The following is a 20,526-nucleotide window of genomic DNA, read 5'->3' on the forward strand; positions in this document are numbered from 1 at the left end:
CTTGAAGTTCTTAAGAGGTGCAAGAAAGCAATAGGATGGCAAATATCTGACTTGAAAGGAATCAGTCCTTTGGTTTGTACACATCATATATATATGGAGGAAGAAGCTAAACCAATTTGTCAACCTCAAAGAAGATTGAATCCTCATTTACAAGAAGTGGTGCGAACTGAGGTACTGAAGCTACTCCAAGCGGGTATTATTTATCCTATATCTGACAGCCCTTGGGTGAGTCCTACTCAAGTGGTACCAAAGAAGTCAGGTATTACTGTGGTTCAGAATGAAAAAGGAGAAGAAATTGCTACACGCCTCACTTCAGGCTGGAGGGTGTGTATTGATTACAGGAAATTGAATGCTGTTACAAGGAAAGATCATTTTCCACTCCCATTTATTGATTAGTTGCTGGAGAGAGTCTCTGGCCATCCTTTCTATTGTTTCTTGGACGGGTACTCAGGGTATTTCCAAATTGAAATTGATGTTGAAGATCAGGAGAAGACCACTTTCACATGTTCGTTTGGAACATACGCCTACAAAAGAATGCCTTTTGGTTTATGAAATTCACCTGCAACATTCCAAAGATGTATGCTTAGTATCTTCAGTGATATGGTGGAGCGAATTATGGAGGTTTTCATGGATGATATCACCATATATGGAGGTACATTTGAAGAATGCTTAGTAAATTTGGAAGCGGTTCTTAAAAGATGCATTGAAAAAGACTTGGTGCTCAACTGGGAGAAATGCCATTTTATGGTACGTCAAGGAATTGTCCTTTGCCATATCATCTCCGAGAAAGGCATTGAAGTTGATAAAGCAAAGGTGGAACTTATTGCCAAATTGCCATCCCCAACCACTGTAAAAGGAGTAAGACAATTTCTTGGCCATGTAGGGTTCTACAGGAGGTTTATACAAGATTTCTTTAAGCTGTCAAGGCCTCTTTGTGAACTTTTAGCTAAGGATGCTAAGTTTGTCTGGGATGAAAGATGTCAAAAGAGTTTTGATTAATTGAAGCAATTTTTGACAACCGCTCCAATAGTAAGGGCTCCTAACTGGCAATTACCCTTTGAAGTAATGTGTGATGCCAGTGACTTTGCTATAGGAGCTGTACTTGGCCAAAGAGAAGATGGGAAACCTTATGTGATCTACTATGCAAGCAAAACATTGAATGAGGCTCAAAGAAACTACACAACTACAGAGAAAGAATTGTTAGTTGTGGTGTTTGCTTTAGACAAGTTTCGTGCTTATTTGGTAGGGTCTTTCATCATTGTTTTCGTTGACCATTCAGCCTTGAAGTATTTATTGACGAAGCAAGATGCAAAAACAAGGTTGGTTAGATGGATTCTTTTGTTACAAAAGTTTGATCTCCAAATCAGAGACAAGAAAGGGGTGGAGAATGTGGTAGCTAACCACCTTTCAAGGTTGGCTATAACACATAATTCCCATGTATTACCTATTAATGATGATTTCCCTGAGGAATCACTTATGTTGCTAGAGAAAGCTCCTTGGTATGCTCATATTGCTAACTATTTGGTTACTGGTGAAGTTCCAAGTGAGTGGAAAGTGCAAGACAAGAAGCACTTCTTTGCAAAGATTCATGCTTATTATTGGGAAGAGCCTTTCCTTTTCAAGTATTGTGCAGATCAGATCATAAGGAAGTGTGTCCCTGAAGAAGAGCAACAAGGGATCCTCAGCCACTGTATGAGAATGCCTGTGGAGGCCACTTTGCCTCTCAGAAAACAGCCATGAAGGTCTTGCAATTAGGGTTTACTTGGCCATCGCCTTTCAAAGATTCCCACATCATGTGTAGGAGTTGTGATAGATGCCAAAGACTCGGGAAGCTTACAAAAAGAAATCAAATGCCCATGAACCCCATCCTTATAGTTGATCTTTTTGATGTTTGGGGTATTGACTTCATGGGACCTTTCCCAATGTCTTTTGGTAACTCTTATATATTGGTGGGGGTGGACTATGTTTCCAAATGGGTGGAGGCAATCCCCTGTAAACATAATGATCACAGGGTGGTTCTTAAATTTCTCAAGGAGAACATCTTCTCAAGATTTGGGGTGCCCAAGGCCATAATCAGTGATGGAGGTACTCATTTTTGCAACAAACCTTTAGAAGCCCTATTAGCCAAGTATGGAGTGAAGCATAAGGTAGCTACACCTTATCATCCTCAAACTTCCGGGCAAGTGGAGCTAGCAAACAGGGAAATAAAAAACATACTGATGAAAGTGGTGATTACAAGCAGAAAAGATTGGTCTATTAAGCTGCATGATTCATTATGGGCATATAAAACAGCTTATAAGACTATTCTTGGCATGTCTCCCTATCGTCTCGTCTATGGCAAAGCATGCCACCTTCCTGTGGAAGTTGAATATAAGGCTTGGTGAGCAATCAAGAGGTTGAACATGGACTTGATCAGAGCTGGGGCAAAGAGGTGCTTAGACCTTAATGAGATGGAGGAATTAAGAAATGATGCTTACATCAATTCCAAAGTTGCAAAACAGAGGATGAAGAAGTGGCATGATCAACTAATCTCCAATAAAGAATTGCGGAAAGACAAAGAGTCCTATTCTATGACTCAAGGCTTCATATCATTCCAGGGAAGCTCAAGTCAAGGTGGATAGACCCTTTCATTATTCACTAAGTACATCTCAATGGAGTGGTGGAATTACTAAATTCCAATGGCATAGACACCTTTAGAGTCAATGGTCATCGCCTCAAGCCATTCATTGAGCCGTTCAAGCCAGAAAATGAGGAAATCAACCTCCTTGAGCCACAAAAATCCTGATTAGAGAGAGTTAGATGGACTTGGTTTCACCAAAGTCCATAATTTTGTTAAATATGTTAATTTTTAAGTTTTGTAAATTATTTGTTTGTAATTTTGGTCGTAAATTATGTTAATTGTAACTAACTTAATCTTTTTGAATGATTAAAATCAGCAAGAGCAGATTCTTGCCACTCAGGCCCAGCACACTGCCATCCTGAGGTAGATTCAGCATCATCTTGGCAGTACATCAGCTCCTGAGCATGCCATTCCCACCTCATCCGGAGCCTCCCATAGGAGAGACAGCTGAGCCATTATTTCCACAACATCACTTCATGTCTCTAAGGAGGTACCACTTCCTCCCTATTTTTCAATTGCTTTTGTCACATTGAGGACAATGTTCAGCTTGGTTGGGGGGAGAGTTGAGGAAGGAAGTTTTTTGTTATGAATGCTAAGTTATTTTGGTAATTTAGTTGCTTTTTGCTTAATTTTAAAATTTTTTAAGTTTTTATTCTACTCTCCATGGTTATTAAGGAAAAATTCTCAAAAATGAAATGAGAGAAATTGAATTTTTGTTTTTCACTTAACTTAGATTTTGTATTATGCTTACTAAAGTTGATAAATTGTTGAAACTTCTATTGAATTCAACCTTAGTTCTTCCACTTTAAGCTATTCACACACCGTGCACAATAGGTTTCGATTATAAGATGAAAAACTATTTCCCTCTTGACTTAGGAAAATTTTAGACTTGGTACATTTGACCTCATTTAATAGTGTTGGGACACCTTATAAAAGGCCAATGAGCCTTTGAGAAAAACAAAAAAAGAATAAAGAAAGAAAGAAAAAAATGTTTGCTTGCCTTGAAACCCGAGCAAGGTCTGAGGGGTATATGGTGAAAATCTTTAAAACCTGGTGCCCTAAGTTTTCATTGGTTGGGAGTCACCGACCTCAATGCTCGTTACAAGGGTGGATAGGTGGAGTTTAACATACTGTAGGTGCTTGGGTATTAAAATTTATTCTCAAAAGTCCGAGGTAAAATCCGAGGAGTTAGTGGTTGAAAGATCTTTAAAGCTTGATGCCCTAAACCTTAATTGGTTGGGAGTCATCGATGGACCCCCGTTACATGGACAATTTAGAAAAGAATACCTTTAGCCTTGTACTCCTACAATGAAAAAAAATTGTGAAACAAGAGGTGCGTTCTTAGCCTATTGGAGGTTGATTAGTTTGCTAAGCTTTGAAAAAGAACTAGGTTGGGGGGAGAGATTAGTTCAGCATACTATATTCGGAAACTAATAAATAACACTTAGATTTTTGTGGAAGAGTAAGGTTTGACCATTTGGAAGTGGAAACTCTTTTAAAGCTTAAATTTGCATAATGCCTTCTCTTTAAGAATTATGATTAGACAAGTTATTTGATAACTCTTGTTGAAGTTTGAGTTTTATTTCTTTAATGTTCCATGTGAGAGTTAGATCATCATGCCACTTGAAAATTGTTTTTTTTTTTATAAGCATGATGTTGTAAATTATAGTACTTTTTATTTTTATTTTTCTCTCCTTCATTGTTAAGGGACTAGCAATATGTCGGTTAGGGGGAGTGATTACTACTCAAAAAGTGCTATTTGATAGCTTGTAATAAACTCTTTTAAATACTTTTGAGTAGTAGTTATCACCTTTTAACCCAATTAACATATTAAGGACCCTTGCAATCAATTCTAATCAAAGTGTGTTAAGTTTTGGTGTTTTGATAGCTTTTTGATCACCAAAGCAATCAGAGATTGAGGAGAGTTCTTTGGAATCCATGACAAAGCAATGGAAAGCTCAGAAACATGAAGAACCGAAGCTTTGAAGTCCTTTGCCATAAGCAAATCCGGAATGCAAGGAACAAAAGATGTCCGGACAGGGCGTCCGGACACACCATCGGATGGAGGCGGAAGTCAATGATCCGAACAACATATCCGGATAGGATATGCTATCGTCCGGGTGTGATGTTCACGAGTACCGTGTGCTTCTCCCTAAGGGAGTCCAGATAGGGGAGCGCGCCATATGTCCTCTTGGGGGAATTCAGATGGAGTTGATCCGGATAGCTTGGCGTCCGCCGACATTTCACATCCGGAATTCCGTGCGTCGACATTTCATATCCGGAATTCCGTGCGCCGACATTTTACATCCGGATATCTCACAGCCGGATGGGAGAGGAGGACACTTCAACTTCTCCGGATATACATATCCGGACCTTCTGATAACGCTTACCTGCAGAGTTTTTCTCTCAGTATACAGTGCAGCGGTGTTCTCCTGAAGCTTTCTGATATTTCCAACCGACATTTTGAGATATTTTGGGATATTTTGCTTTAGATATTTGTTGTTTAAATCCCCAAACTCTCCTTGTAATCCACCTATCATAGGATTCCTTAGTCTTTAAGTAAGTAAAAAGGGTGAATAACCTCATATATATAGTTTGTAATTTTCTTTACAAAGGGATGATTTATGTAATCGACGGAAGGAAGAAATATAATTCACAGAGCACTTGCTCTGTTTTTCCTTCATATATTTGTTTTCTCGTTAGTTTTCTTACTAGCCAAACAAGCTCTGAGGAAGTTTCCTCAGAGAATGAGTGGCTAGACTTTTAGTTCCTTGGAGTTAAGGTTGCCGGGAAAGGTTCCAAGTGCAAGAATTAGTAGCTTTGTGGTTTCAGTCATTAATGAAGAGAAAGTGTGATCCTTTAATGATTTCTATGTTTTTAGTTAACTTAAAACACCTTCAAGTCACTTGAGCCAACACTTGGTAAGGCACGTGATCTCCGTCCATGGAGATGCACTTGTTTATCTCTTGCGAGCTTTTGGGAAGTGACTTGAAGGTAGAATTTTCTAGAATTGCCAACACTTGGTAAGCTTTTGGACTCCAAGGAGACATCCATTAGTTATCTCTTGCGAGCTTGAGAAGGGAAGTCCAAAGTTAAAGATCACCTTGAATGGCAAATGCTAGGTGAGAGGCACGAGCCATTGCAAGTTGCATCAGTGAGAGGGAATTAGAGCTGAAATCCATTTAAAGGATACATCCGTATAGCACCGGTTAGAGAATTGACTATATGTTAACTCTCTAATGCGAGGAAATGAACCAAATGACCGGAACTCTGTTTTTGCATAAGGAACCTCCCCTGTGAACCTAAACCTCCAAGGAATGTTTTTCTTCATAAGTAATTTCCATTACTTTCTTTTTAGTTAGCTTTAAACAAAACCTCATTTAAACAAAGTTTGTGTTTTATTTCTTAAGCTAACCTTGAAATGAAAAAGCACCAATTTACTTTGAATTGGTATCAGTTGTGAGTTGAAAACCCTTCCCAGTGAACGATCTTAGAGCCACTATGCTATATGAGCTAAAACTATCCTAATGCATGATGATATAGGTTATAAATTTTGTTGATTACTCTCTCAATCAAAGAGCACCAGCTGGACATGAATCAGTTGAGACACCAATTGGGAACGAATCACACGACCTATTGGACAACTCACATTTTGTCTCTCTTGATCAAGGTTTGAAATATTGGCAAATGCAGATATATTGATATTTAGATTTTACTGATATATCAGAAATATCAGAGAAATATTCGGTGGATATTTTGATAAAAATTTCGATGAGGTGAAAATTATTCAAAATTCATGAAAATATTTGAAACAACTCCAAATAATGATAAAATAAGTAAAAATACACATATTAAAGTTATTTTGTAAGTGTAATTGGTATAAGTATGGTTAATAAGAAAAATATCCGTAAGTAAAGATATATCAGTCTTAATATCTAATTTATTATTTATCTTATCAAATTAATTTTAATTTATAAAATATTAGAACTTCATTATTATTTTTATATTTTAGTATTTTTTTAATAAATTATATTTTTAATATTTTAAAATAAAGACATTCAAAATTAAAAGGATAAATATAAAAAATTTAAAAAATTGAAATGATACTTATTTTTTAAAATAGGATTAATGAGATAAAAATTGATACATTTAATATTAAAACTATAATTTATTTAGTTTAAGTATATTTAATAATGTAAAATAAATGATGATGCATATATTATTTTTTAATATTTATATTATTTATATTTAATTATCATATAAATGATATAAAAAAAGACTTGTTAAAAAATTTATAATGTTGGTTTTTATATTTTTATTAATCAATTAAATAAAATTTAAAATTTTTTATTTTTATAAATGAACTTTAAAATATTTAAATTGAGTATATGATTACAAATGACATGTTAGCCTAGTGGTACCTAGGGATCAATCTAAGCTTGTTAGCCTAGGCTTCGGTTCGCGGCAAAATACGGCCAATATCGTCGATATACCTGATAAAATGGACGATATTTTCGCCTCGCAATATTCAAACACTGCTCTTGATGACCAACAGCAGCCCAAATCTCGTAACTGTTATGAGGTTAGAATATGTTTCACATTGTAATTATTTTTGTACGAAATTAATTAAAGTTCCAACCTTAATGATCCATATACAATAAGGATATGCATGTATGAAGAAATTTTTTATTACAATAGTAAGGTTTTGAAGCCAAATCACTTGGTCAGTTCTTGACTTTGAAATACATAGAAATAAACTTTATATGTATCTTGCAAGAAAGAATACGAACCTGATCAGCCCCCAGCAATAAACTCTAATTCATCTCCACTCCCATGATTGCTTTGTTCAGGTATTCATTCCTTTCTGTCCAGCTATACTAGTTGTCCTTGTAAGATTTTTTTAAGTCATTGGATTAATACTGCAGGGATGTGATGCATCAATCTTGCTTGATGATTCCTCCTCCATTCAAAGTGAGAAAAATACACCTAATAATTTGAATTCAGTTAGAGGATATGAAGTCATAGACCACGTAAAGTCTCAAGTGGAGAGCAACTGTCCCGGCATTGTATCTTGTGCTGACATTCTTGCAGTGGCAGCCCGAGATGCATCCGTTGCTGTAAGTATACCTTTAATGTTATTACCGTAAGCATGATCATGTCTCTTGATTGTTTTTTATGTATTGATTCCATAATGATATTGTCAATTTTTTTATGTATACATGAAATAGGTTGGAGGGTCAACATGGACAGTGAAGCTTGGAAGAAGAGACTCCGCCACTTCAGGCCTCAGCCAAGCTTCCAACAACCTTCATAATTTGAGAGATAGCCTTGGTAGGCTTATTTCCTTGTTTGGTAGCAAAGGTTTGAGTACAAGATACATGGTTGCCCTTTCAGGTAGGTGGAATAAATTTGAATTCACTTTTGGTCATGTATACGACTTAATACAAATTAATTCACTGAATGGAATACAGGTTCCCACACAATAGGCCAAGCAAGATGTGTGACATTCCAGGATAGGATATACTACAATGGAACTAATATTGACGCCAGCTTTGCTAGTACCAGAAGATGCTGTTGTCCTTCTAATAATGGGGATGGTGATGACAATCTTGCAGCCCTAGATTTGGTTACACCCTGAAAGTGAATATAAGAATGCAGTGGGAATGAAAAGACTTAGCATATTCTATTATTGGGTTTGAGCTATTTACAAGAAAGTATATTGAATCTTGACCTAACTACTTACAAGTGCAACCGTATATCAGTTAGGAACTATAACAGTGTAACAGTTATGAGCTATGAGTTAGTTTGGGTCAAGTCAGTTCTGTTTAACCCTTGTTGGTTATTGTCCCCTCGCTAGTGCACAAGGCAAGGAACATCAGAGAGCTTTGTTCTGAACATATAAAACTGTGCACTTGAAACATACTTGGTGAAGATAACCATAACTTACTCAGCCGAAGAAACATAGTGAATATGGAGATCATGTTGAAGAACTTTATCTTGAATAAAATGCTGGTTGAGTTCTTTATGCTTGGTGCGGGCATGAAATACTGAATTTGCAGCAAGGGCAATTGCACTTTTGCTGTCACACCAGCTCAAGGGAGGCGTATTCTTCGGTACACAAAGTTCTTTTAATAATGCTTAGACCCAGATAATTTCAGTTGTCAAGGTTGCAAGACTCCTGTATTTGGACTCGACACTGCTTCGTGAAATAATCTCCTGTTTGGATGAGGACCACAAAATGAGATTAGGTCCAAGAAAGAGACGGTAGCCACTTGTACTCTGACGATCATCTGGGCAAGATGACCAATTGGCATCATAACATCCTTGAAGTGCAACAGATGGAGATGACTGAAGGAGTAGACCATGGGTAGGGTGCCTTTGAGATACTTGAGTATCCTCTTAACAGCAATCCAATGTGTAGTGGTTGGACTAGCCATAAATTGACAAGCCTTATTAACAGCAAAAGAAATATCAGGTCTGGTTAACGTGAAATATTGTAGTGGCCCTACTATGCTCCAGTCAAGAGTTGGGTCAGATAGAGGATCACTATCTGAGAGTGATAATGTCTTAACAATAGAACCAGGTGTGGAAGCTAGTTTGCTTTAGTCAATTCTGCCCGTTATAACAAGTCACAAATGTATTTATTCGACTGAGATGAATATGAGACTTGTCTCTATGAATTTCAAGTCCAAGAAAATAGTTAATAGGACTAAGATCCCTTAGAGAAAATGTAGAGCTGAGATGTGTAATGAAAGAATGAACCTGTACTGTAGAACCACCGATGACTAATGTGTCATCAACGTAGATGAGAAGGATGATAACATCAGTAGATGTGTGCTTAAAAAATAGGGAACTATTTGCTCGTGAACATTGGAATCCCCAGTTAACTAGGGAGCTGCTGAGCTTATTGAAACCAAGCTCTAGGATCTTGTTTAAGGCCATATATGGCTTTGTTGAGGCAACGGACATATATAGGAGGGATGCTCAGGATGAACATAGCCAGGTGGTTGTTGCATGAAAACTTGTTCTTGAAGCTCCCTATGTAAAAATGCATTTTGAACTTCTAACTGTCGTACAGTCCATTGAGATGAGAGTGCAAGAGTGAGCACTATTCAGATGGTGGAGGGCTTCACTACAGGGCTAAACGTTTCAAAATAGTCAATGCCTTGGGTTCGATTAAATCCTTTGGCAATGAGGTGGGCTTTATATCAAGCTATGCTGCCATCTGGTTTTGTTCAGTTGTTGGCATTCCAGATTCCAAGCCTTGAAGACTTAGTCTTTGCTGAAGATTAGCTCAAGCTTGTTATGACTTCATTTGTTTTAAATTTCAAAAACAGGTGTAATAGCCTAAATAAATATGCAGGAAAGATAGGAAGAATTTGTTATTTGTTTTTGTATAAATATCTCATCTCAAATGGAATAAAATATATCAGCTTCTCTCTATCATATTTGTAGCTTTTCTTCATTATACCTACAACTTCATACTTGTAATTTCTCCAACAAGTGGTATCAGAGTCACAGTTGGTCTTACAGGTCGCTTGGTGAAGAATTTCCTGATGCAAGGATCGTGGAGAAGGTTCTTGTGACACTTCTTGAGAGGTTTGAGTCCAAGATTTCATCTCTTAAAGAATCTAGGGACCTTTCACAAATTTCACTTACTGAACTAATGAACGGACTCCAAGCACAAGAGCAAAGAAGAGCTTTGAGGCAAGAAAACGTCACAGAAGGTGCTTTTCAAATGCAGACCCTATAATCTAATAAAGACAAAAACCAGTTCAACAAGAAGAAAAGTAAAAGCAGAGAGAAGAGCAGTAAAGAAGGGCCCTAACAGAAGAAATATCCAACCTGCTCACATTACAAGAAGACTACGCATCTAGAGAAATACTGTTGGTGGAGGCCAAACGCAATGTGCGGCAACTGCAAACAGCTTGGGCATGTTACCAAAATCTGCAAATATAAAAATAAAGGGCCTCAATCTTAGCAAGCACAAGTTGCTGATGTAGATTCGCAGGAGGAAAAACTCTTTGTAGCATTATGTTTCTCAAGTTAAGACTCTTATAATGCTTGGCTTATTGATAGTGGATGCACACACCACATGTGTCACAATGCTACAACATTCAAGGACCTTGACAAAACCTACAACTCTATGTTGAAAATTGGCAATGGTGGATACGTGGATGTCAAGGGAAGGGGCACGGTTGTTGTCAAAACAAATTCAGGTATCAAGCTCATCTCTGATGTATTATTTGTACCTGATATTAGTCAAAATCTATTGAGTGTAGGTCAAATGCTTGAAAAACAATATTCCCTACAATTCAAAGACAACCAGTGCATCATCTTTGATCCATACGAAGAGAAATTGCTTTGTGTGAAGATGAAAATCAAGAATTTGGCCATAAATTGGGAGAATGCTGCTGAATATGCATATGCTGGAGTTACTCAAAGTGTTTCAGACCTATGGCATAAACGGTTTGGACACTATAACCAAAGGAGCTTAGTAGAGCTAAAAAAACTTGAGCTGGTGGAAGACATGTCAAACGTATCTGATGAAGCTCAAATATGTGAGATTTGTCAACAAGGCAAACAAGCAAGGTTGCCATTAAAAAATAATCAAGCATGGAGAGCCACCGAAAAGCTTCAACTCATACACACCGATGTTTGTGGTCCCATGAAAACAACTTCTTTGAGTGGTAGCAAATACTTCATTCTCTTTATAGATGACTATACTAGAATGTGTTGGGTATATTTTATCAAACTAAAGAATGAAGTTTTCTCTGTTTTCAAACAATTCAAAGCCCTTGTAGAAAATCAAAGCAACTTGAGCATTAAAATCTTAAGGTCTGACAATGGTATGGAATATACCTCCAGTCAATTTGTTGAGTTTTGTAGCACTACATGCATCGAACGTCAGCTAACAACTCCATACACTCCACAACAAAATGGTGTCTCAGAGAGGAAGAATCGAACCGTAATGGAGATGGCCAGGTGTTTTCTATTTGAGAAAAAAATGCCAAGTAATTTTTGGGTAGAGGTAGTTAACACCTTTGTATATTTGCTGAATAGATTGCCTACAAAATCCTTGAAGAACAAAACACCATATGAAGCATGGTACATTGTCAAGTCCTCTGTTAATCATCTTAAAATATTTGGAAGCACATGCTATTATCATGTACCAGAACCTAAAAGAAGCAAGCTGGACAACAAAGCTCAGAAGGGCATTCTCATTGGCTATGGGACATCAACTAAGGGCTATAGAATATTCTATTTGCAAACAAACAAAGTTGTCTTGAGCATGAATGTAAAAGTTGATGAAATGACAACTTGGGATTGGCAAAATAAAAAAGATGTGCAATCTGATCTCGATTTTGATAATCATGAAGATTTTCAAACTTCTAAATCCGCAGATGATTTTCCAGTGAGGAACACAAGAAGCTTGAAGGACATCTATCAAAGGTGCAGTTTAGTAATAACTGAACCAACAAGTTATGTAGAAGCCAAAGATTCTGAAGCATAGAGGAGAGCAATGCAAGAAGAAATGAAGATGATTAAGAAGAATGAAACCTGGCAGCTTATGGAGAGACCCAAAAATCACAAGGTGATCAGAGTGAAACGGGTTTTCAAAACAAAACTCAATCCTAATGGTTCGATATGCAAGCACAAAGCTAGACTAGTGGTGAAGGGATATGCTCAACAGTATGGTGTTGATTATCAGGAGACTTTTGCTCCCGTGGCAAGGTATGACACTATCATACTACTTTTTGTACTTGTTGCTCAAAATTCTTGGCATATTCATCAGTTAGATGTTAAATCTGCCTTCTTAAATGGATTTGTTGATGAAGAGATATATGTAGAGTAACTAGATGGGGTTGTGGCTCCATGCAAAGAGGACTATGTGTACCTTCTAAGGAAGGCATTGTATGGCTTGAAATAAGCCCCCAAGGCTTGGTATGAAACCATGGACAAACATCTGACTAAACTTGGTTTTGTTAGAAGTCAGAGTGAAGCAACCTTATATGTAAAAACTGATGATGTCTAGCTTTTAATAGTCTCTTTTTATGTAGACGACATGCTTGTAACAAGAAATTAGCCCGGGTTAATTCAAAGCTTCAAGGATGAGATGAACAAAGTCTTTGAAATGACCGATCTTGGAGTCATGAAGTACTTTTTGGGAATGGAAGTGATGTAGTCATGTTCAGGAATTTTCATATGCCTACAAAAGTATGCTATGGATATGTTGAAAAAAATTTAAAATGCAAGATTGCAAGCCTGTGTCTACTCCTATGACAACCAGCGAGAAGTTAAGCAAGGATGACGACTCCGAGAAAATAGATGAAGGCTTATATAGAAGCTTAATTGGTAGCCTTTTATACCTAACAACTAGCAAACCTGACATATTATTTGCTGTTAGTGTGCTTTCTAGGTTCATGCACTCACCAAGTAAGAAACATTTTTCGGCAACTAAAAGAGTATTAAGGTACATCAAGGGAATTGTTGCTCTTGGAGTTCAATTTTCAAAATCTGCAGAAGGTGATTTGAAGTTGCTAGGCTACTCCGACAACAATTGAGGAGGTTGTGTTGATGATTCAAGAAGTACTTTAGGGTACTTATTCTCCTTAGGCTCAGGTTTTTTCAATTGGAGCTCAAAGAAACAAGAAACCACAACCCAATCCACAGTAGAGGCAGAATACATTGCTACTGCATCTGTTGTAAATCAAGCTTTATGGTTAAGAAAAATGCTGAAAGACTTGGGGCAAGAGCAAGTTGAGCCAACCAACATTATGTGTGACAACATTTTTGCAATATCGACTTTGAAAAATCTTGTGTTTCATGGTCGAACAAAGCATATTAAGATCAAGTATCATTTTATTAGAGAAGTTCAACAATCCAATGAAGTGTTACTTGTTCATTGTTCCTCTGAAAATCAACTCGCAAATATATTCACAAAGCCTTTACCAATGGAAAGGTTTGAAACTCTTAAGTAGAAGACAGGTGTTTGTTATTCAGATGCCAAGGAGGAGTGTTCAGTTGTTGGCATTCCAAATTCCAAGCCTTGAAGACTTAGGTGGCGTTTGTTTTTTTGGCTTTTTGCTGAAAACAATTTGCTTTCAGAATTTAGGTTGTTTGTTTTTTTAATTTTTGATGACTTATTACTGAAATTTTAAAATTTTTGATTAAATAAAAAAAGCTAAAATATTTGGCTTTTTCTATTTAGAAAAAGCCAATTTTTTAAACCTTTACCAAATGCGATTGAACCCGAACCCGACGCCCAAACCTACCCACCCATCCCTTGTAGCTCTCTGCAACCCCGATCTTCAACCCTCACCTCATCCCAAAGCAATAATTTCTTCATTCTCCTCCTCCATCGCTCTCCTTCCGGGACTACAGAGTTGGAAAGAAGCTCCTCTTTCATTCAGCATCGTTGATCTGATTGAAGGTAACTGACCCAAATTTATTTTGGTTTTAGGATTTCAATGGAGCATTCGAGTCTCATTTTCCAGTACTTTTCTTTCTAAAACTCTCATTTTCAATAGAGCATTCTGGTTCACGTGTTGCAGGTCCGTTTATTTTTTGAGGAAGAAAAACTTTGTTTGGTGATATCTTATTATTTAGAGCCTATTTGATATGGTTGTTGTCTCGTTGTTAATTTGGGTTTGTTTGATTGTTGTGATTTTTGTGGTTTGTTGGGTTATTTTTTAAGGAAGAAAAATTTTGGGTTTAATCTTATTGATTTCATATTATAGTTTGTTGAGTAGAGCATTTGTGCTCAAACTGTTTGTTAGAATGCCCATGAGAGTTCTTAAATAATGTGGAATACCCCCTCCAAATGATTGAACGCCATTGAAAGTTGTTGCAGAGATAAAAGGTTCCCCTGAATGTTGGGGGGTTTATAGGATTTTTTGAGTCCTCTTTGTAAGGTTGGAGGGGTTTGGATCATCCAAAAATGGCTCCTACACTTGCCTACTGCCAAGCTCTTTGTAAGGTTGCAATCGCCTTGAAAAGGGATGATTCCATTTTCTTAGCTTTTGCTCCCTGTCCCTGATGAATTTTTCAGAGGAGTTCCAGCAAGGATGAGAGCCGATGCTTCACAGCCCTTCCAGAAACTGGGAATAAATAGAGAAATTGAGTGTCAAATGTGGGGATGACAAGACCAAGTTTTCTTCCCGGAGGGAAAGCATCTAACAGCTTCTCAGCATTTTCTAGGAAATCATCCATCGACCATTCAGCATCTTCTTAGCCATTGACCAAACTTCTACTTCATTGGCCGTCGTAAATACAATGACATACATGTTGACTTGGTCAATTGTTCAAGCTTAACCTATGACTTTGGTTTTAATTTATTGTTCAAGAGATTTTGATTTTAGATAAATTAAATTGGTTGGTGGAATGATGATATGTTAGAGCAACAATATGTTAGAGCTAGAGTGCCAAAATTGGAGATGTCCTGTGCCAAAATTAGAGCAACTTCTCTAATGTCCAGCCATGTGACTAGCAGACAAGGATGACTCCTCTACCAACCGTGAGTCCAGCCATGTGAACATCTAGCATAGTGACTTATCAAGTGAGCAAAAGCTAAGAAAATGGAATCATAATCTGTTCCCCACTCCAATGCCAAGCTCTTGTTACCCTGTTTTACCCTTCCTTAAGTCATTAGCAGCTGGATTTTTAAGAATGGTATGCCTCCCATTGCCAAAGAAATTGGTAATTCAAATCATTCCTTTCTTTTTCCACAAAGATCAAGATGGCTTTACAGTTCCTGTGAGCCCAGAAACCAATTACAAAGGAACCTAATTCTAAAATGATTTTTTTATTTCTTTTTTCCTTTTCAGTCCTCTAACTTGTAATTATTATGCCTCAGCTGTTTAAAGCCTGTTTAGTAAAATCCAGTATCTTTTTCTGTTGCTTAGTTGCTGTCTTACTTACCATGCTTTCTTACTTCCCTAATTCAACCCTAAATCCAAATTTATCATTTTCTATTATTATTGTTATTAATTGTTATTATTTGTTATTCCAACATTAGTCAAAGGCCCTCACAATAAATATATGGAAATTCTCAATTCATAATAACTCTTTTTCTTTTCAAATGGGTTGCTTTGAATGTTCACTTTCTAATTTATCCTTGTCAAATTGCTGTGAAAGGGAAATTGGGCTGCTTCAATTTTCTGGAGTCGGGGACATTGGGAAGCTTGACAGTTAGTTGCATCGCAGAATCAATAGACTGATTTAATTGTTAAAAGTCTGCCTCACTCTTTAATTGGCAAATAATTAGTAATAAAAGCAGTCACATGCTATCAGAATCAGAAGTAGTTGGTATTTAAGGTTTTTTTTGGTTGAGTTGAGCTTTGACGGGCCCAATGGTAAAAATATGAAAAACAATTCAACTCCAAGGGAGTGGTGAATGCTTGATATTGTCCAGAGGGATTCTACAGCGGTCATTTGAAACATTTGGTTAAAAATCTTCACATGAAAGAACAGTGAAAACAACCAAAATTTAGAACTGGGGCAATTCTCTCTCTCTCTCTCTTTCATTCTTTTTTTTTTTTATCTTTTTTTTTAGATGGCTTCATCTTATACTATGGATGACAATAAATATATGGAAATTATCAATTCATAATAACTCTTTTGCTCTCTCTTTCCACCATTTATGAGCTGCTACTTCCCTCAAAAGCACCCCTTCACTTTCTCCCACTTTACATATAATCCTTTTTAATATTTTTGTTAGAAAAAATTATTTTCCTTTTCTATTTAGACATACCAAACCAACTGAAGTTTATTTTATTTTATTTTATTGTCTTTAATTGAAAATTGAAAATTAGTCATTAATGTTGGTTGGTTTTTTGTACAGTAATGAGTCAAAATATTGAGATTAGTAGGGCAAATTGGACTGACCCCATCCAAAGAAAGCACTTTATTGATCTTTGTCTTCAAGAGGCAAACAAAGGCTTTAGATCAGGTGGAGGTTTAAAGTCTAGTGCTTGGCCTCGAATTGCTGAAGAGTTGGAGAAGTTACTTGGAAAACGTTATACTTCAAAACAACTTAAGAATGGGTGGGATTACATGAAAAGACAATATCTCATTTGGAGTAAAATGATGACTATGACAGGACATGGTTACAACTCTGTAACCAAAACTTTTGATTGGCCAGCTGAAAAATGGGAAGAATATCTACAGGTAGTTTTTTTTATGGATTTGAGTGAATTTTAAAAATAATTGTCTTATATATATGTATATATGACTAATTTGTTGTTTATCTTGTAAAATAGAAATATCCAGAAGCTAAACAATTCCGTTTTAAACCATTAGCAAATGTGGAAGAATTAGAGGCATTGTTTGAAGGAGTGTTAGCTACTGGGTCTAAAAATTGGAGCTCTGGGGGAGTGATGGCTTCTGGGGCTGAGGAATCATCAACACATTCTACATCTATGCCTAGCGAAACTTCAATTAGTTTAGAAGAAGATGAGGATTTGCCAAGAAATACTAATGATGAAGCAGAAGGTTCTAAGAAAAAACAGAAGAAAGGAAAGAAAGAGCAAACTCAAGAAGAAATGAATAGAATAGTGAATGTGTTGGAGAATTTTGAAGGACCCACAGTCAAAGAATGCATGAAGATTTTGAAGAGGCTTTTGACTTATGAGGATCCATTATACTATGTAGCAATTAATGCATTCTGCAAGAAGAAAGAGTACAGAGAGGTGTGGATGGAGATGGAAAGTGATGAAGAGCGAATGGGATGGATTCAAAGCTTGCGAAAATAACTTTTTAAATATTTGTTTTAAATTTGTGGAATGCCTAGGGTATATGACTTATATGATGATTTTAATTTGGTACTTTTGGTTTGTTTGTTTTGGATATTTGATACATTTAAACTTTTCCAATTATAAGACTTTCTCTCTACATTTTATGGATATTTGTTTTGGATATTTATTACTCATACATTGTTATAACTATTTGATTATATTGTTATGTTTTTATTTCATAACTATTTTTTTTTATAATAGATATTCTTATGGAGAATCCTTCACATCACTCAAATAGTTCAAGTTCATCATCATCAAGTGAAGATGAAGATACAAAGTTAGAAGTGACAAGAGTTTTAAAAAGAAGATTGGTTGTGTTGTTGCTCAAATTATTGAGTGACTCATCCATTAATAAGGAACGAGTCTCTACTTCATCATTTACAGGTTCACTTTTCATTCAAGAGCTTTTAAATGGTTCATCTAGCACATGTTATGAACTAATGCGGATGGAAAAACATGGATTTATTTCTCTATGTCACATGTTTCGAGAAAAAGGATGGTTTGTTGACAGTAAACATTTGAATGTTGAAGAGAAAATGGCCATGTTTCTTATGACTATTAGTCATAATCTTCGGAATCGATTGATTAAGAATAGATTCCAACACTCAAGTCAAACAATTCATAAATACTTCCATGAGGTTTTAGTGGCCATGGTGAATTTCTCAAAAGAGATGATTACTCCTCCATCATTCAATGATAGTTCAAATGGTATCTCCAATCGTCGGCTAAGACAAATTTTTAAGGTACATTATTTTTTATTTCTAATTATTCATATCATATTTGTATTATTCTCATATAAAAATAATTATTTATATTTTAAAGAATTATTACCATGTAGGATGCTATTGGTGCAATTGATGGAACTCTTATCCATGCATGTATTCCCACTAATCAACAAGTACCTTATCGAGGTCGTGGGAGAGGAGAGTGTTTTCAAAATGTTATGGCAGTTTGTGATTTTGACATGATATTTAGGTTTGTTGTTGTTGGATGGGAAGGAACAGCTCATGATTCAAGAGTCTTGACAGAAACTATTCGTAACCCGCAACATAATTTTCCAATGCCCCCATCAGGTGAATATTTTATTTTCATTTTATTTAATATAATTTGTATTTATTCATTATAATAATCAACTCAATCCTTTTTTTTCAGAAAAATATTATTTAGTAGATGCAGCATACACACACACTCGAGGTTTTATGGCACCATATCGTAATGTGCGCTATTGGTTGAGTGATTTTCGTAGTGGTGGTAAAGCTGTAGGAAAAGAGGAGATATTCAACCAATGTCATGCAAGATTAAGAAATGTCATTGAACGTGCTTTTGGTGTTGTTAAGGCGCGTTTTCCAATCTTGAAGAGAATGGCACCTTATTCGTTTACTACTCAAACAAAAATTGTCATGACATGCTTCTCCATTCACAATTTTCTTCGACAAATCTCAGTTGCGGATAGATTATTTTCTGAATATGACAATGAAGTGGAATTGGAAAGTGACAATGCCAATCAAAATCAAAACTCAACTACAAGCAGTTTTTTTGCAGCATCTGATCAAGAATTCATGCAACAGTTCCGAAACCAAATCGCAAATGAACTCTTTCAAGTGTTTAGTTAACTTGTCATTTTTAGCTTTTTACCATTGTAAGAAATGCAATGTTTAGATATTAGCATAAAATGTGATGTCTTCGGATATTTGAAAATATGTACTTGAATTGTTATGTTTTTTCTTTAATTTGATTTAGGTTTTATCAATCCATTATTTTTCATATTATTAAGTTTAAATATTTTATTTTAATTATATAAAAAATAAATATATTAATTATTTTTTGTAAGAATGATAATGATAAATTATTTATTATAACAATTTTATTATTTTGAACTTTTTAAAAATAAGTTAAATTATATTTTTTTAATACATTAAAATATTAAGATATTGGTTTTCAGCATATAAAAAAACAAACAGCTTAATACTTAATAGAAATAAAATTTAAAAAAAACAAACAACTTAATGCTTAATGCTATTAAGCTTTATTTAGTATTAAGTTAAAAAAAAGTTCTATTTAGAATTAAGCCAAAAAAACAAACGCCACCTTAGTCTTTGCTGAAGATTAGCTCAAGTTTGTTATGACTTCATTTGTTTTAAATTTCAAAAATAGGTGTAACAACCTAAATAAATATGCAGGAAAGATAGGAAGAGTTTTTTATTTTTCTTGTATAAATATCTCATCTCAAATGGAATAAAATATATCAGTTTCTCTTTGTCATATCTGCAGCTTTTCTTCATTATATCTACAACTTCATACCTATAATTTCTCCAACAGGTTTGTACTTCAACTTAAACACCCATTTGCACCCAATGAAGGTGAATACAAGAATGCAATGGGAATGAAAAGACTTAGCATATTCTATTATTGAGTTTGAGTTATTTTTACAAGGAAGTATTTGAATCTTGACCTAACTACTTATAGGTGTAAACATATACCAATTAGGAACTGTAACAATTTAACAATTATGAGCTATGAGTTAATTTGGGTTAGGTTAGTTCTGTTTAACCCTTGTTAGTTATTACACCCAACTCTTTTGATAGCAATTACTTCAAGAATCTCATTAAAAAAAATGGTTTTCATCAATTAGACCAAGTACTTTTTAGCGGAGGATCCACAGATAGTATTGTCAATGGATATAACAAGAGCCTTAAAACTTATAGTTTTAAATTTGCATCAACCATGGTAAAGATGGGAGATATTGAACCTCTCCCTGGCACAACTGGAGAGATACATAAATTTTGTAATGTTACAAACTAAGTTGTGGTGCCTAAGTGCTTTAATTCAAAATGTCTATAAGTGTCAATAATTTCTATTGAATTTTTCTCTTTTCCTTTGTTTGGGCAAGTGGTGTTGAAAATTAAGGTCATTCTTTTTCTTGTATTCTACATTCATTAATGATAAATCTTTGGTTTTGGAGTGTGCCCGCCCATGGTGAGTCATCTTATTTACCTATCATGGCTATATTTCCTTTTATTATCTCCTCTTTCTAGGAAACAACGATTAAATTGCATTAAAAATGTGATGCAGATAGAAACAAAATATAAATCATGGTGTCACAACCTATAT

General features: G+C 35.6%; 2 protein-coding genes and 1 pseudogene across 2 annotated transcripts; all 3 read left to right on the plus strand.

Annotated features, from left to right (window-relative positions):
* Positions 1-7,121: 7,121 nt before the first annotated feature.
* Positions 7,122-20,217, plus strand: LOC100244187 (lignin-forming anionic peroxidase-like; annotated as a pseudogene).
* LOC104880278 (uncharacterized) lies at positions 13,799-19,165 on the plus strand. Its single transcript, XM_010656548.3, has 4 exons — positions 13,799-14,054; positions 17,617-18,158; positions 18,254-18,488; positions 18,568-19,165. The coding sequence occupies exons 1-4, from the start codon at positions 13,862-13,864 to the stop codon at positions 19,026-19,028; spliced, it is 1,431 nt and encodes a 476-aa protein (XP_010654850.3). The 5' UTR covers positions 13,799-13,861; the 3' UTR covers positions 19,029-19,165.
* LOC104880280 (L10-interacting MYB domain-containing protein) lies at positions 16,250-17,523 on the plus strand. Its single transcript, XM_010656554.3, has 2 exons — positions 16,250-16,789; positions 16,882-17,523. The coding sequence occupies exons 1-2, from the start codon at positions 16,466-16,468 to the stop codon at positions 17,371-17,373; spliced, it is 816 nt and encodes a 271-aa protein (XP_010654856.1). The 5' UTR covers positions 16,250-16,465; the 3' UTR covers positions 17,374-17,523.
* Positions 20,218-20,526: the final 309 nt, after the last annotated feature.

Source organism: Vitis vinifera, chromosome 1, assembly GCF_030704535.1.
Source record: "Vitis vinifera cultivar Pinot Noir 40024 chromosome 1, ASM3070453v1".
NCBI lineage: Eukaryota > Viridiplantae > Streptophyta > Magnoliopsida > Vitales > Vitaceae > Vitis > Vitis vinifera.